The sequence below is a fragment of the Triticum urartu genome, chromosome 4A, assembly GCF_056163025.1.
Source record: "Triticum urartu cultivar PI428250 chromosome 4A, HENAU_Tu73, whole genome shotgun sequence".
Lineage (NCBI taxonomy): Eukaryota > Viridiplantae > Streptophyta > Magnoliopsida > Poales > Poaceae > Triticum > Triticum urartu.
The window spans coordinates 127,118,979-127,133,296 of record NC_141876.1 but is presented as its reverse complement, the minus strand read 5'-3'; the positions used below and the strand labels follow the sequence as shown (position 1 = coordinate 127,133,296).

At 52.0% G+C, this 14,318-nt stretch overlaps 1 protein-coding gene across 1 annotated transcript; it reads right to left on the bottom strand.

The window, feature by feature from the left end:
- Window positions 1-1,735: 1,735 nt before the first annotated feature.
- Window positions 1,736-2,702, bottom strand: LOC147975086 (uncharacterized). The gene is made up of 3 exons (XM_087520268.1): window positions 2,362-2,702; window positions 2,201-2,274; window positions 1,736-2,118 (listed from the first exon to the last, which is right to left on the bottom strand). The coding sequence occupies exons 1-3, from the start codon at window positions 2,700-2,702 to the stop codon at window positions 1,736-1,738; spliced, it is 798 nt and encodes a 265-aa protein (XP_087376394.1).
- Window positions 2,703-14,318: the final 11,616 nt, after the last annotated feature.

Sequence of the window (14,318 nt, the reverse complement as noted above, 5' to 3'; positions counted from 1 at the left end):
CGACAGACCCTTGAGGTTCGAACACTGGGGTGCGCGCGGAGATTTCGCTTCCTACCTACCTGCACCCCTCTGCCTCGCTAAGATCTAAGCTATGGAAAGAACAACACAAGAGACACAGGGTTTATACTGGTTCGGGCCACCGTTGTGGTGTAATACCCTACTCCAGTGTGTGGTGTGGTGGATTGCTTCTTGGGCTGATGATGATGAATGATACAAGGAAGAACAGCCTCGCGAGGGTCTATTCTTGGCTGGGGCGATGAACTGCTGGGAGGAGTTCAGCCACCCTTCTCTCTCTCTCTGATTGTCTTTCTCCGATTCGACCTCCTATCAAACCTCTCCTCTTAACCCCTCCGAACCCCTCTCTTCTGTGGGTGGCTGGTCCTATTTATAGAAGCCCTGGTCCTCTTCCCAAATATCGAGCGGGAAGGGAGCCAACAATGGTGGGCTAATTTGAAGGGGGACAGCTAGTACTCGCTACCCTGACAAAAGTAGTCTTCGCCTGCACAAAGCTCTGGTGGTGACACCGTCTTGGGCTCCACGATGACCTCCATCTTGCAGTCTTCCTGATCTTGGTCTCATTGCACCGAAATGGCAACTTTTGCCTGATGCCTCGGTACTCCGCGGCTGCGCTTGCCCCCTTTGCACCAAAGAGGAAAGGAGGACACTGCACGGGCTGGCACCCGCCTGGCGCCCTTGGTCGTCGTGGCTTGCGTCACGGGCACCTCATGAGGTACCCCGCCTTGATCTCTCCGCCTCCTCGCGAGCCAGCCTGATGAAGCCGTGCCTGAGGAAGCTCCGTGTCGTCCGCCCCGCGAGGCTTGGCCCCTCGCGAGGGTCTTGGGTCTGTGTTGATGAAGATGGGCCGTGCTGGGCTCCCCCTTGAGCCACGCCGCAGGCCACAGGCATGCAAGTCTGGGGACCCCCATTCCCAGAACACCGACAAGACCGAGTGAGAAAGTTATGATTCTTAGACCATAGTCGATTGCCCATAGTCAACTACGGTCTCGGGGACTGAGAGAGTCCTGGACTAAGGGGTCCTCGGGCATCTGACCCATTATCCTTCGGGCCAGACTGATGGGCTGTGAAGACATGAAGGCCGAAGACTGCACCGTGTTCGGATTGGACTCAACTTGGCATGGAAGGCAAGCTTGGCAATCGAATATTCCTTCTTATGTAACCGGCTCCATGTAAACCCTAGATCCCCTCGGTGTCTATATAAACCGAAGGGGATAGTCCGGAAGGGACACCACATATACTCATTACCATACCTACATAGGCTAGACTTCTAGGGTTTAGCCATTACGATCTCGTGGTAGATCCACTCTTGTAACACTCATATTCATCAATATGAATCAAGCAGGATGTAGGGTTTTACCTCCATAGAGAGCGCCCAAACCTGGGTAAACATTGTGTCCCCCGTCTCCTGTTACCATCGATCCTAGACGCACAATTCAGGACTCTCTACCCGAGATCCGCCGGTTTTGACACCGATAGGGACTACACCCAGTGGGTGCACTCAGAGTGCCCCCACTGGTTCAAAGACTCAATCGACACAATCTAGTCGACTCAAGAAGTAAAAACTATTCAGCAGTACTATTCAGCAATAAATTACACACCCGGTGGGTGTACAAATGCAGAAAGCAGACTGATGAAAAGATGCACAAGGAAAAATTTTGGGTAGCATATCCTAATAGAACAAGCGACAAGCTAAGAGTTCAGTCGGAAGTCGACCAACCTAGACGTTGCTCCGAAGAGCTGAACTGGCGTCATAAGCAGCTTGACTGGCCCCTCGAACGGCCTTCATCTGCTCCATCATGATGCCTGCCTGGCGTATGGCCTCCTTGGCAGCACCCACTTGGTCCTCCGGGACGCGATACGTAGTGAAGATTGGAGACGGTGTATCGGCTGGGATCTGATCAGTCGACGCCGAAGGCTGAGCACTCGACAATGGTACGGCAAAAGTCACGGAAGTTCGGTTGGCATCACCGGTCTCCTGGATCACCGGTTCCGTCACTAGCATCGACTGGGGCACCTTGCTAGTTGATGCCTTCTTACTCCGCCTGGGCCTCAGCGGCACATCCTTGTCATCATATGGAAGATCAATGACATGGGGAGGAGCTGCAAAAAAGAATTAATCATCATAATTCAGTCGATCAATAAAATGGCTGAGAAAGCAAAGACAAGTTTGCAAAAGTCATACCCGGGTTAGAAGTGACCGTGTCTTCCACATCCTCACCATCTTCCCTGTAAGCAGAAGTCCCAGAAGTAGCAGCTCTGCAAGTTTCAAGATTCACTCGGACAAATGAGAAAGAGAGTCGATAGCATAAGTCCTTGATCGAAAAGTGGGGACAAGACACTTACGCAGAAGCGACGGGGACGTCAATCTTGATCTTGGGCAGGGTCTTCCGAGGCTTTGGTTCTGCAAGTTTTGGCTTCTTTGGGGCCTTCTCAGTCGGCACAGGGGAAGAGGTCCGAGTGCGCTTGGAAGTCTGTCCGATCGGCTTAGCTACTTCGCCGTGGATACTTGCCGGGTCATGCTTATGTTTGGAACGCTTTTCATTGCGAGGTGGTGACTTGACTTCTTCACCACTGCTCGAGTCCTCGCTTTCCTCCTCCTCTTCTCCTCCATCAGACTGCCAATCCATGCTTTCGCCTTCGCTTTCGTCTCCTTCCTGGTACTGCTCTTTCTCCCCGTTCGGCATCGAGTACGTATCCGTATAAACCTGCGAAGCAAAAGAGGTGACCAGAGGATAGTCGATTTAGTAAACAACTGCAAGTCAGAATGAAAAACACTCGGAGATAAGAGACAAACCTTGTATGGTTGGTTGTTGGTGTCGAATGGTAAAACTCTTCGGGACCTCCTGGGTTATCCTTGTTCCCTGTCATGCTTTGCACCCACTGTGCCACCGTCTTCTCATCAACGTCCTCCGGGTGGATCTGAGTGGAATCTTCAATCCCCGAGTACATCCACATGGAGTGATCGCGAGCCTGGAGGGGTTGAATACGTCGACTAAGGAATACCTCGAGCAGATCCATGCCAGTCACTCCCTCATGGATCAGCTGAACTACTTGCTCCATCAACATGGACACCTCCAGCTTCTCTGCTAGAGTCACTCTCAAGGAAGTAGGTTTCTGGACTTGCGCCAAGGAAAAGGGGGGAGACCTGTCGAATGACCATGGGTCGACTTGTCTTTGCAATAAAACCAAGTCGACTGCCACCCTCTAACCGAGTCAGGGAGAGTCATCGGAGGAAAAGCACTCTTCCCCCTCATCTGGATACCTAAGCCCCCACACATCTGGATCACATGGGTTTTCCCATCACTCGGGTTGGCCTCTTTCACAGTCTGCGAGCGGCATGTGAAGATGTGCTTAAACAGGCCCAGTGCGGTCGGCAGCCCAGGAAATTCTCACACAAGGAGACATAAGCCGCAAGGCACGTGATTGTGTTGGGAGAGAAATGGTGGAGTTGAGCTCCGAAGAAGTTCAGGAATGCACGGAAAAAGGGATGTGGGGGCAAAGAAAAACCGCGGTCGACGTGAGTGGCGAGCAAGACACACTCACCCTCCTAAGGCTGCGGCTCAGTTTCATCCCTCGGGAGCCTCCAGGAATCATGCTCGATCAGCCCACTCTCGGCCAGGTCTTGCAAATCATCCAGCACGATTGTGGATCGGATCCAGTCGCCCTGAACCCAACCGTGAGGCAAACCAGATCTCGACAATGACCCGCTCCTGCCGGTCTTCTTGCCCTTCCCCTTCGCCGCTCCCTTCTTAGCACGCTCCAGCGCCGCCGCCTTGTCCTTCGCCATCACAACAAGGGGTGCACGGACGGGAGGCGGCGTCGAGGGCAGAAGTGGTAACGGTGGATAAGCATAGGAGGAAGAAGGATCAATTGAGGCGCACTGTGCAAAATTCCCCAACCCAACACCTTATATGGAGTCATTTTTGAGTGACTGACGACTGGGCCCTGGCAATCATGTCAAATCCTGCAACTGTCGCTCACTCGGTACGTGGCAAAAAAGGTGGCACTGTGATCGAGGCGCCCCTGCCTAATCCATCCCGATTACTGCGGCCTCCTCCATCCCCCGCGCTTCCCAAAATTTTGAATCCCGCAAGATCCGGGAACCGCAGAGCAACCTGTCAGACTGAAGAGTTCCTTCGTATCAACACTCGAAACTTATCAGCAAAAGTTCACCCGACTACTTTAGAATGGATCAAGGCGACTGAAAATGAAGTCGAAGTTCTCGCATAACTCATCGGTCTAAGGAAAATGGTTCCGCAGCATGTAACAGAGTCAGGATCTACTTCCACTCCTTTTTCCACTCGAACCCTGAACCATTTGGGGGCTAATGATGAAGACATGTACCTAGGGTAGGGTCATAGGCCTGACCTAGACACCCTCCCCAAGGACACTGGCCTAAAAGTCGTAAGCATTTGAAGGATACCATCATTCACTCGACCGTAAACACTCCACTCGGAAGACTCAAGTTCACTCGACAAAGGAGTGAGCACTCGACCGTGACAAGAATCACTCGACAGCTAGAAGATCTAAGGTCACTCTGAATGGCAACGGTCCATCATTACCTTGTAGACTTAATAGTCATTCATGTATCTTTATTGCTAACGTTATCAGTAACGTCCATCTTTATGTACCTTAAACCCTATGTAATTGAGGACGGGAGGGGTCTGGCGCACTCTATATAAGCCACCCCCCCTCCTCTGGCACAAGGGTTCGCACCCCCTGTAACTTCACACATATTCCAATCCACCAAAGCTTCCGGGCACCGAGACGTAGGGCTATTACTTCCTCTGCGAAGGGCCTGAACTCGTACATCCTGCGTGCACAATCTCACCGTAGCTACGATCTTGCCTCTACATTCTTACCCCCCCTACTTTACAGTCAGACTTAGAACCACGATAGTGGGTAAAAAAATTACTGTTGGGCAATTGATAGAACCTCAAATAATTATGACGATATCCAGGCAATGATCATTACATAGGCATCACATCCAAAATTAGTAGACCGACTCCTGCCTGCATCTAATAGTATTACTCCACACATCGACCGCTATCCAGCATGCATCTAGTGTGTTAAATTCATGGAAAAACGGAGTAATGCAATAAGAACGATGACATGGTGTAGACAAGATCCATTTATCTATATGGCGGTAGATATAGATCTCGTCTTTTTATCCTTAGTAGCAATGATACATACGTGTCGGTTCCCTTTCTGTCACTGGGATCAAGCACCGTAAGATCGAACCCACTACCGGGCACCTCTCCCCATTGCAAGATAAATAGATCAAGTTGGCTAGACAAAACCCAAATATCGGAGAAGAAATACGAGGCTGTAAGAGATCACGCATAAAAGAGATCAAAGAAACTCAAATACTTTCATGGATATAAAAAAGATAGATCTGATCATAAACTTAAAGTTCACCGATCCCAAAAAACACAACGCAAAAGAGTTACATCATATGGATCTCCAAGAGACCATTGTATTGAGAATCAAGAGAGAGAGATGAAGCCATCTAGCTACTAACTATGGACCCAAAGGTCTACAAAGAACTACTCACGCATCATCGGAGAGGCACCAATGGAAGTGGTGAACCCCTCCGTGATGGTGTCTAGATTGGATCTGGTGGTTTTGGACTCTGCGGTGGCTGTATGAATATTTCGTCGACTCCCCTAGGGTTCTGGGATTTTTGGGGTATTTATAGAGCAAAGAGGCGGTCCGGGGGGCACCTGAGGTGGGCACAACCCACCAGAGCGTGCCTGGGCCTCCTGGAGCGCCCTGGTGGGTTGTGCCTCCCTCAGGGCACCCCCCAGGCACAACCAGGGCCCGTTGTGTTCCTTCTGGCCCATAAAAATTCTCTGTAAAGTTTTGTGCCATTTGGACTCCATTTGTTATTGATTTTCTGCGATGTAAAAAACATGGAAAAACAGCAACTCGCACTTGGCACTATGTCAATAGGTTAGTACCAAAAAATGATATAAAATGATTATAAAACATCCAAGATTGATAATAAAACAGCATGGAACAATAAAAAATTATAGATACATTGTAGATGTATCATGACCATGTTGCAGATCATAGTACCATGGGTAACGGCTTCTAAGGTAGTTGACCCCAATATGCCAAAGTCAGATACAAGGTTCCAGGTTAGACCGAATCACGGATGCAAATGCACATCCAGGATCGGCGATCTTATTTTGATCGGGGGATGACTGGTCCCTGCAAAATAATGGAGTATTGTTAGGGATGCAAATGATGGTTTGTGCATTCCGTTTGTAATCTCCTGTACCGTAGGATGGCAACCAGATGAAACAAGTCCCCTCACTTGTCACCGTGAAGATGCGGCCTAGATGGCGCACGACATCTTCGAACGTGTAGGGGTACAAATCTGTCACGACCAACATGCGCCAGCCTCTGCTGTTACTGTCTCTTGCATTGATAGCAATCCTTATGTCGAACACTGTGATGAGACAGTAATTGTCGTAGCCGCGTCGCTTTGTCGGCGAGTCCACAATTGCTATCATCTTCAATCTCATGTAGGCATCATCATACATATTTAAGCCCAGCCAGTCCAGAAGGCCAATCCCAATGGTGGAGAAGGGGTCTACGGGAACGGCCCCATTCATGTATATGTTGTGCAAAATGATGGTGGTATTTGGCCAGAGGTATGCAAGCCAATCTTCATTGGCACTGACCCAAACCTATATATAAGACGGCGGGCAGAAGAGAAATTACGGGATGGAACGGCCCCATGACTGACCAGCTCATCGGACAAAATCCGACTACCTCTCAATGTCGGCAACTCTAGCGGAGTCAACGTGCAACCATGGCCGGGGAGAGGTGGACTGTTTGAAGGATTGTCCCATAGAAGATCCTTCTCCTCGAGGACGCATGGAATACCGACAAGCACGGCCTTTTCCCAAGCCCATTTAAGCACCATCTTAAAAAAGTTGGTGCAGGAAGCACCGAGTCTTGTGGCGGTGAGGACGTCGGAGTGGCGTGTGATTTCTCTGAGAGGATCGTTGTCGGTGTCAAAACCGGCGGATCTCGGGTAGGGGTCTCGAACTGTGCGTCTAGGCCGGATGGTAACAGGAGGCAAGGGACACGAAGTTTTACCCAGGTTCGGGCCCTCTCGATGGAGGTAAAGCCCTACTTCCTGCTTGATTAATATTGATGATATGGGTAGTACAAGAGTAGATCTACCACGAGATCGAAGAGGCTAAACCCTAGAAGCTAGCCTATGGTATGATTGTTGTTGTGTATGTTGGCCTACGGACTAAACCCTCCGGTTTATATAGACACCGGAGAGGGTTAGGGTTACACAAAGTCGGTTACAATGGTAGGAGATCTACATATCCGTATCGCCATGCTTGCCTTCCACGCCAAGGAAAGTCCCTTCCGGACACGGGATGAGGTCTTCAATCTTGTATCTTCAAAGTCCAGGAGTCCGGCTTAAGGTATAGTTCGGCCATCCGGACACCCCCTAATCCAGGACTCCCTCAGTAGCCCCTGAACCAGGCTTCAATGACGACGAGTCCGGCACGCAGATTGTCTTCGGCATTGCAAGGCGGGTTCCTCCTCCAAGTACTTCATAGAAGATTTTGAACACAAAGATAGTGTCCGGCTCTGTAAAATAAGTTTCCACATATTGCCATAGAGAGAATAATATTTACACAAATCTAATCTGTTGACGTATTCCGTAGTGTGACACACCATGGCCAAGCCTTTATCCGAGTCGTTTTATTATCCCACCTCAGTGCGTCATGCGAGGCGGTTTCCTTGGCACGTGTTGTTAAAGCAGAGATCGTGTCCCCTTATTCCGGGATTCTCATCAATACGGGCGTGGGTAACCCAACAGCGCCATTGATTATGGCACTTGGAGATAAGCGAGTTTTACCAGGCTGGTGGGGACACGTAGTTGCGTCCACCCATATAAGGGGATAAGGATCCACCTTTTCACCTACGCCTTCTTCCTCCCTTGCTTATCCATTCTCTCGCACTCAAGCTCCAGCGCCCAAGTCCGCACTCCCCACCTCAACCTTCTCCAGCCATGTCCGGAGCGGGAGGCAAGTGGATGGTCTCCTCCGTCATGGAGGGGCACATCAAAAAACTGAGGAAGGTCGGATACTTGTCTAACGACATTGCGTACCGGCTTCCCGAAAAGGGGCAGCTCATCCCCACCCCTAAGCCCCATGAGAGGGTGGTGTTCCTCCCCCATTTCCTCCATGGACTAGGCTTCCCTCTTCACCCATTTGTCCGGGGGCTCATGTTCTACTATGGCCTGGATTTTCACGATCTGGCCCCGAACTTTGTCCTCAACATCTCGGTGTTTATCGTCGTGTGCGAGGCTTTCCTCCGCATCCGCCCCCATTTCGGCCTATAGCTCAAGACTTTCAATGTCAAGCCGAAGGTGGTGCGCGGCAACCAGGCAGAGTGCGGAGGCGCCATGGTGGGCAAGATGGCCAACGTCTTATGGCTCGAGGGCTCCTTTGTGGAGACCCTGAAGGGGTGGCAATCGGGGTGGTTTTACATCACCGAGCCGCACGACCCCGAATGGGTCGCAGCCCCCGTGTTTCGATCCGGACCCCCTACGCGGCTCACCTCCTGGAAGGAGACGGGCCTGTCGTGGGGAAAAAAAGGAGAGCTGACCGGACCTCAAACATGCATCCAAACCCTGGTGGACAAGAAGCTCAAACTTGTCGACGTTGTCCATGTTATGCTCATCCGTCTGATCCTCCCGTGTCAACAACGGGCTTTCAACTTGTGGGAGTTCGACCCGGCGCGGCACCAAACTCTGAGCAGGCTCTTCGACACGACGTACGAAGATGCCTGGAAGGTGCTTTTTAAGGGCGCCGAGGCCCCCGCATCCGCTACCGAGGATCGCGGATTCAGTACGCAACGTCACGCTCATGCGGTAAGCTGTTTTTTCCTTTTACAGGGTATCAGTTTTTCATAGTTTGACTCCATGCGGGATCTAAGCTCCCTAACCTGTGACAGGATTACCAGGTGACGTCCGGACAGATCAACTGTCCGGCTCCTTTGCCCGAAGGCCCAGCGGACGCTCGCTTGGCGAAGCTGCTGGTTCCGGCACCCTATGTGGTGCCGGAGAAGAAGGCCGCGAAAAAGGCCACGGGGACTCGAAAGAGTGCCCGGCGCCAGGAGGTGTCGGATCCATCATCCGACGGTTCCGAGGCGCATTCCTCCCGTGAAGACGAGGAGGAAGAAGAAGAGACCTCTCCTCCTCTAGCGGGAGGAGAGAAGAAAAGGAAGGCCGCCCACTCTGGGGAGGCCAGAGGGTCCAAGAAGGGGAAAACCCTTCCTCCGGACTACTCCACCGACGCCGACGACGGCGGAGAGGAGTGGCCGCCCAGGGCCAAGCCCCTGGCAAAATCGTAAGTGTCCGGATACCAGAGTAATTCATAGTATTCATTTATTGCACGGCTTTCCCATATGTCGAGTATGTTTATGCAGCCAACCCAAAGACCGGCTCGACGCGTCGTCGAGCGGCTCACTGGACTCGTCGGATGTGAACTCACTTCCGACGGCTTCCCCCCCCCCCCCCCCCCCCCCCGCCCTACGGACGACACCGAAGTGTTGTCCCAACAGGTTCCAAGCCGGGAGGAGGTGGTCCTGGAGGCGCCGCAAGGCGACCTCCCGGACTCCAGGAGTAAAGCGGATGAAACCCCCCAGGGCTCCAAGTCTGGCTCTAGGCCGGACACCGCTCCGGAACCTTTAAAGGTTCCAGAGTCCAGCGTGGGTCCTCCTTCCAAGAGGAGCAAGCCCACCGTGCCGATGATCCCCGTCCAACCAGAGGCGCCGGACAATCTATTGGAGGCGCCCCAAGGCGCCTCCATCGACGAGGAGCACCGCACCATTATGAGTGTGGTGGTCCAGAAGGTTCAGTCCGCCAAGAGTGGACTGACTGAAGCTTGTACTAGCTTTTTAACAGGCTTTGAGGTAAGTAAAGAATGTGTAAATAATATTACCGCATAGACAGTAGCCCCTGATGCTCTATTTGGCATTCGGGAAGAAAAGCCGAATAGAGGATCAAATAAAATTCGCAGGAGTCTAACAAAAAGGAGTCAATATGCGTATGCAGGCTTCTCTGCTTGTGTCCGCCGCACTGACTGCGGAAGTGGACACGTTAAAGCAGAACCTCGAGCGGTCCGAGCAAGAGCTCGGGCGTGCCAAGAAGCAGCTCAAGGGCAATGAAGGTAAGAAATACCTTGTTTTAAATATATATTAACAGGTGCAATTGCAAAAAATGACAGGATTATCGTGGCTATTGTAGGGGCCACGTCTGAGGTGGCGACCCTTAAGCAAGCGCTGGTCGAGGCCGAGAAGAGGGCGGCCATGGAGCGCACCGAGCGGGAAAAGTATGAGGCCGAGGTTGGCAAGGTACGGCAAGAGCTCTAGGCTCTCATGGAAAAACATGAGAGTTTGGAGCTTGACTCAAGGACGCGAGCGTCCGAGCTTGCGGTGGCTATTGAAAATGCCAAGTCTACCAAGGCCGAATCCCAGAAGACCCTCCAGGAGTTGGATGAGGTGAAGAAGATAGCGGCGGGTAAGGCATTCTTTATGCGAAGCAAACACATAAACGTGAGTTACTTGTTACTTACCCGAATCCGGAGCTCTCCAGGAGCGTTCGCAGATCTTCCCCGGAGTGTGTCCGATGCCGCCGCATTCTATTGAGCCGAGGAGGGCAGCTCGACAGAGAAGGTGTTCTGGTCTCAGTATGCTGAGGCCGGACACCCCGTGCCCCTAAGCGACCAGCTGAAGCAACTGGTCGAGCTCCACAAGGCGACCGAACAGGCCATGAAGGGCCTCATAGTTCGGCTGTGGCCTGGAGGGGCTCTGCCTGGGAGCTATTTTGGGCTGGTGCGGCGGCTGGTGGAGGCCTGTCCAAGGCTCGAAGTCATCAAGCGCTCCGTCTGCATTGAAGGTGCCCGTAGGGCCCTTGCCCATGCTAAGGTGCACTGGGGCAAGCCGGATGCTGAGAAGCTTGTGAAGGACGGGCCACCGCCGGGGAAAGAGCATCGCAAGCCCGAGAATTATTATAAGGATGTTCTGAAGGGTGCCTGCCTTGTGGCGGATGAATGTTCTAGGGATGTAATTTTTGAGTGAAACTTGCTCGTTTTGTCCTGTGCGCTGAAAACTTGTTCATATGTGCTAAGCAATGCTGTTGGAATTTAAAATATTACCTTCTGTGCGGCTGTTTATCAATTCTGAGAGATGGCAAGTCGTCGGCTTCTGCCCCCGTGCCGCTAGTGCTGGGGTGTTCGGGGATAAACCTGAGCGCTCTTTTTCCCATGTTTGGGTCCTTCAAGGGAGGCGCTCAGCCCAACGAACAAGGCAATCAGACTATAATGCGTGAACACTCTCACTTAGCCATAGAATTCTATAATTTTAAATTTCGGCGAAGCCCCAGGTATTCGGAAGACCGAGTCCGGGGCGCTATCCACGCCTTGGCCGGACAGAGCCGGCTCCTCACTCTAAGCGGCATAAGTCGTTAGGGACTCGAAAAACCTCTCGAACAGCGACCAGCTCTCGCTTCATCATGACAGTCAGTTTTATCTTTCTCCACTGAGGTGCTCGACCTAGCTCAACTGGGGCACAATCGCAGTGGTTCTCCTAGTGCTACCTTAGCCGATATAGCGGAACGTAAGGCACCAAAACATAGGAGCCGGGCAAACCCAACTATTGACCCAAGACATGATTCGGAGCCGATGCATATAATGCTATAAGTTCGGGGTGCCGCACTTGTTAAAGTGTTCGGACTTCTCACACCATATTGAGGGGTACTGAACCCCCTGGCGTATTTAGGCCATACCAAAGTGTACGGGTGCAATATGTCGTTAAGGAACATATATATATTAAAAAAAGAGTAATGCAAAAATAGACAAAAGCTATGCATTGTTTATTAAAGAGGGCTGCGATCAAAGCAGAACGATACAAATAATGCGTAAGAAAAAGGTTGGACTATTTAACGTGTCCATTCTAGGGGCAAGCGGCGGAATAGTATGTGAAACAGGTATACTGCTCATGATAGAGACCACCTGGGAGTTCCGTAATGCGGCGTGGCTTGTCTGCTTCCCTGGTTCTTGCATCGTTTGTTCGGCAATTGAACTACCGAACGGGCCTTCCGAAGAGTGGAGTCCTGAAAGTAAGATAAAATTAAAAAATCGGCAGCCCCTAGAGCGGTTTAAGCCGTGTTTCGGGCATGCCGTGATGGTGCCCCTCCCCCTGTACCCATGGTATTTCTAGAGCGTAGTTATGTACGCGAAGTACTAGTATCGCATTTTTGCGAACGCTGGGGTTGGGGACGCATTGCTACGCCTGCTCGGGTCGCGCCAGGCGGTCTTGTTGTAGGTTACTCCGGGCGCGCTAGACGGTGTCCGGTCGTTTAATGGCCGGACTGGAGAACTGCCTGGAGAGGCTGCTTTGTACTTCTGCTGCAAGGGCCGCTGTGTGCTCCTCCGTTCGGAGGGAGCGTACGGTGTTTCCATTGACCGTAATTACTCCTCGAGGGCCTGGCATTTTGAGCTTAAGGTATGCGTAGTGCGGTACCGCATTGAACTTGGCGAATGCAGTTCGCCCGAGCAGTGCGTGATAGCCACTGCGGAATGGGACTATGTCGAAGATTAACTCCTCGCTTTGGAAATTATCCGGAGATCCGAAGACCACTTCAAGTGTGACTGAGCCTGTACAGTTGGCCTCTACACCTGGTATTACGCCTTTAAAGGTCGTTTTGGTGGGCTTAATCCTCGAGGGATCTATGCCCATTTTCCGCACTGTATCCTGGTAAAGCAGGTTCAGGCTGCTGCCGCCGTCCATAAGGACTCTAGTGAGATGAAATCCGTCAATAATTGGGTCTAGAACCAATGCGGCAAATCCGCCATGACGGATGCTAGTGGGATGGTCCCTTCGATCAAAGGTGATCGGGCAGGAGGACCATGGGTTGAACTTTGGGGCGACTGGCTCTACCGTGTAGACGTCCCTTAACGCGTGCTTCCGCTCCCTTTTGGGGACGGGGTTGCGTATATCATGTTCACCGTCCGCACTTGTGGGGGAAAACCCTTCTGTCCACTGTTGTTCGGCGGCCGAGGCTCCTCGTCGTCATCGCTATGCAGCCCCTTGTCTTCATTTTCGGCGTTTAACTTGCATGCCTGCTTGAACACCCAACAATCCCTGTTGGTGTGATTGGCCGGCTTTTTGGGGGTGCCACAAGCGGTCGAGTATTCGGTCCAAACTAGACGGGCCCCTAGGATTCCTTTTGAATGGCTTTTTCCGCTGACCGGATTTAGAGCCTCTGAATCCGGCATTAACTGTCGTATCCTCAGCATTGTCGCCGTTAATGCGGCGCTTCTGCTTGTTGCGACGTGACCTGCCACTAGTGTCCCTGGTATCCGAATTACCAAGGTTCTTGGTCATATTGTTGCTACGAGCAAGCCAGCTGTCTTCTCCCGCGCAAAAGCGGGTCATGAGTGTCGTGAGTGCTGCCATAGACTTCGGCTTTTCCTGTCCAAGGTGCCGGGCAAGCCACTCGTCACGGATATTGTGCTTGAAGGCTGCTAGGGCCTCAGCGTCTGGACAGTTGACTATTTGATTTTTCTTTGTTAGGAACCGTGTCAAGAATTGCCTGGCCGATTCCTCTGGCTGCTGAATTACGTGACTTAGGTCATCAGCGTCTGGGGGTCGCACATAAGTGCCCTGGAAATTGTCGAGGAATGCGGCTTCCAGGTCCTCCCAACAACTGATTGATCCTGTTGGCAAGCTGTTAAGCCAACGCCGAGCTGGTCCTTTAAGCTTGAGTGGGAGGTATTTGATGGCGTGGAAATCATCGCCACGGGCCATGTGGATATGAAGGAGATAATCCTCGATCGATACCGCAGGATTTGTTGTGCCATCATATGATTCGATATTTACGGGTTTGAAACCCTCGAGGATTTGATGATCCATTATTTCGTCTGTGAAGCATAGTGGGTGTGCGGCGCCTCTGTACTAGGCTATATCACGACGTAGCTCCAATGAGCTTTGTCTACTGTGTTCGGCCCTGCCGAATTTGTGGCCGGTGTGACAGTTACCGTCTCGAGCCGTGGGGCGCCCGCACGATCCGTGGATTGATCTTGTTTGCCTTGCCTTGTCCTCCAACATATCTCGTAAGTCCGGCGCATATTCCCGTGCCTTGGTACGGGGTGCGGCTTGAGTGGAGGGCCGAGAGGCCTCTCTGTCGCGGCCACGAGGTGGCCGGTCGGCCGCATCAAGTGCTTCCTCCTCTAATCAGGGTAGCAACCTGTGCTTTGGGT

Coding starts and splice junctions, on each gene's coding strand:
- LOC147975086 (XM_087520268.1), bottom strand. CDS start 2,702: ATGCCGAACGGGGAGAAAGAGCAGTACCAGGAAGGAGACGAAAGCGAA. Junction 2,275..2,361: donor GACGTCCCCGTCGCTTCTGC/GTAAGTGTCTTG, acceptor TGAAACTTGCAG/AGCTGCTACTTCTGGGACTT. Junction 2,119..2,200: donor CACGGTCACTTCTAACCCGG/GTATGACTTTTG, acceptor TCTTTTTTGCAG/CTCCTCCCCATGTCATTGAT.